Source organism: Galeopterus variegatus, unplaced genomic scaffold, assembly GCF_000696425.1.
Source record: "Galeopterus variegatus unplaced genomic scaffold, G_variegatus-3.0.2 Scaffold9772, whole genome shotgun sequence".
Classification (NCBI taxonomy): Eukaryota; Metazoa; Chordata; class Mammalia; order Dermoptera; family Cynocephalidae; genus Galeopterus; species Galeopterus variegatus.
In genome coordinates this window covers 35,528-36,995 of record NW_007735883.1, presented here as the reverse complement: position 1 = coordinate 36,995, position 1,468 = coordinate 35,528, and the positions used below count along the sequence as shown (strand labels likewise).

General features: G+C 40.5%; 1 protein-coding gene across 1 annotated transcript in view; it reads left to right on the top strand.

Moving 5' to 3' along the window:
- Nucleotides 1-8: 8 nt before the first annotated feature.
- The window catches only part of LOC103609563 (urea transporter 2-like), a gene marked incomplete at its 5' end in the record, with an annotated part of 23,991 nt that continues 22,531 nt past the window's right edge, over nucleotides 9-1,468 (top strand). Inside the window, one exon of the mRNA XM_008593868.1 lies at nucleotides 9-53. Within this exon, the coding sequence (XP_008592090.1) occupies nucleotides 9-53 (45 nt within the window). The remainder of the gene's footprint in view (nucleotides 54-1,468) is intronic.

Genomic DNA, 1,468 nt, shown 5'->3' with positions numbered 1-1,468 from the left:
GCTCCCAGGACACACACCCAGCCCTGCCCCTCCTGGAAATGCCTGAAGAAAAGGTGAGAATGTCCCTCCTGGATGGTTCCCAGGTGGGGACTGGGAGGTAAGGGGAGTGAAAGATGCTGCTTTCCCTGCTTCCCAATGGTCTTGTTATATACCAAGGAGGTACCACTGCCTGGGGAGATCCTGCCCCCAACAATACATAGTTACATTCATGATGGGTCCCACTTGGCCGTAGATAGAAAATGTGGCTCTGTGTGAGACATGATTTTAAAGACAAGTAGAGAATACACACACTGACACACAAGTCTTCCAGTCTCCAAAACATTTCCCATTAGACGTGCTCCCTTGAATCGCCCTATTGGCTCCAAAAATTAGACATTGTTAAAATGCAGGCTACTTGCATTCTTTGAACACAGTAACGCACAGGTAGCCTGGCCTGCTACTGATACAACGGAGACAGACACATGAATGCTAAGATTCTTTAAAAATGAGATACAATTTATGTACCATAAAATTCACCCTTTTAAAGCGTAAATTTTAGTGGTTTAGTATATTTACAAAGTTGTATGAACATCACCAATATCTAATTCCGGAATATTTTCATAACCTCAAAAAGAAACGTCATACCCATCAGCCTTCACTCCTCACTCCACCCTCCGCCAGCCCCGCAACCACCAGTCTCTCCTCAGTCTCTCCTTTCTGTCCCTGTGGATGTGCCTATTCTGGAAATTTCATGTGAGTGGAATCATAATATTTGGCCCTTTGTGCCTGGCTTTTTTCATTTAGTATAATGTTTTCAGGCTCATCCATGTTGTAGCATGAATCAGTACTTTATTCCTTTTTATGACTAAATAATATTTCGTTGTGTGAAAATACTCTATGTTGTTTTTCCATTCATTAGTTGATGGACATTTGGGATTTTTCCACTTTGGGGTTATTATAGATAATGCTGCTAGAAATGTCCATGTGCAGATCTTTATGTGGATACATGTTTTTGTTTATCTTAGGTACATACCTAGGAGTGAAATTTCTGGGTCATGTGGTAACTCTATGATTAACATTTTGAGAAACTACCAAACTGTTTTCCAAATCATTTTACATTCTCACCAGCAATGTATGAGTTCCCAATTTCTCCACATCCTCACCAAAACTTATTATTGCCTGTCTATTTTATTATTGCCTGGATGAATGTGAAGTGGCATCTCATTGTGATTTTGATTGGTATTTCCCTAATGACAAATAATGTTTAGCATCTTTCCATTGCTTATTGGCTGCTTGAATGTCTTCTTTGGAGAAATGTCTTTTCAAATTCTTTGCCTATTATTTAATCTGGTTATTTGTCTTTGTATTGTTGAGTTGTAATCGTTCTTTATATATTCTGGATACTAGATTCAGTTAGATATATTATTTGCAGGGCCGAGCCCGTGGCGCACTCGGGAGAGTGTGGCACTGGGAGCGCAGCAGCGCTCCC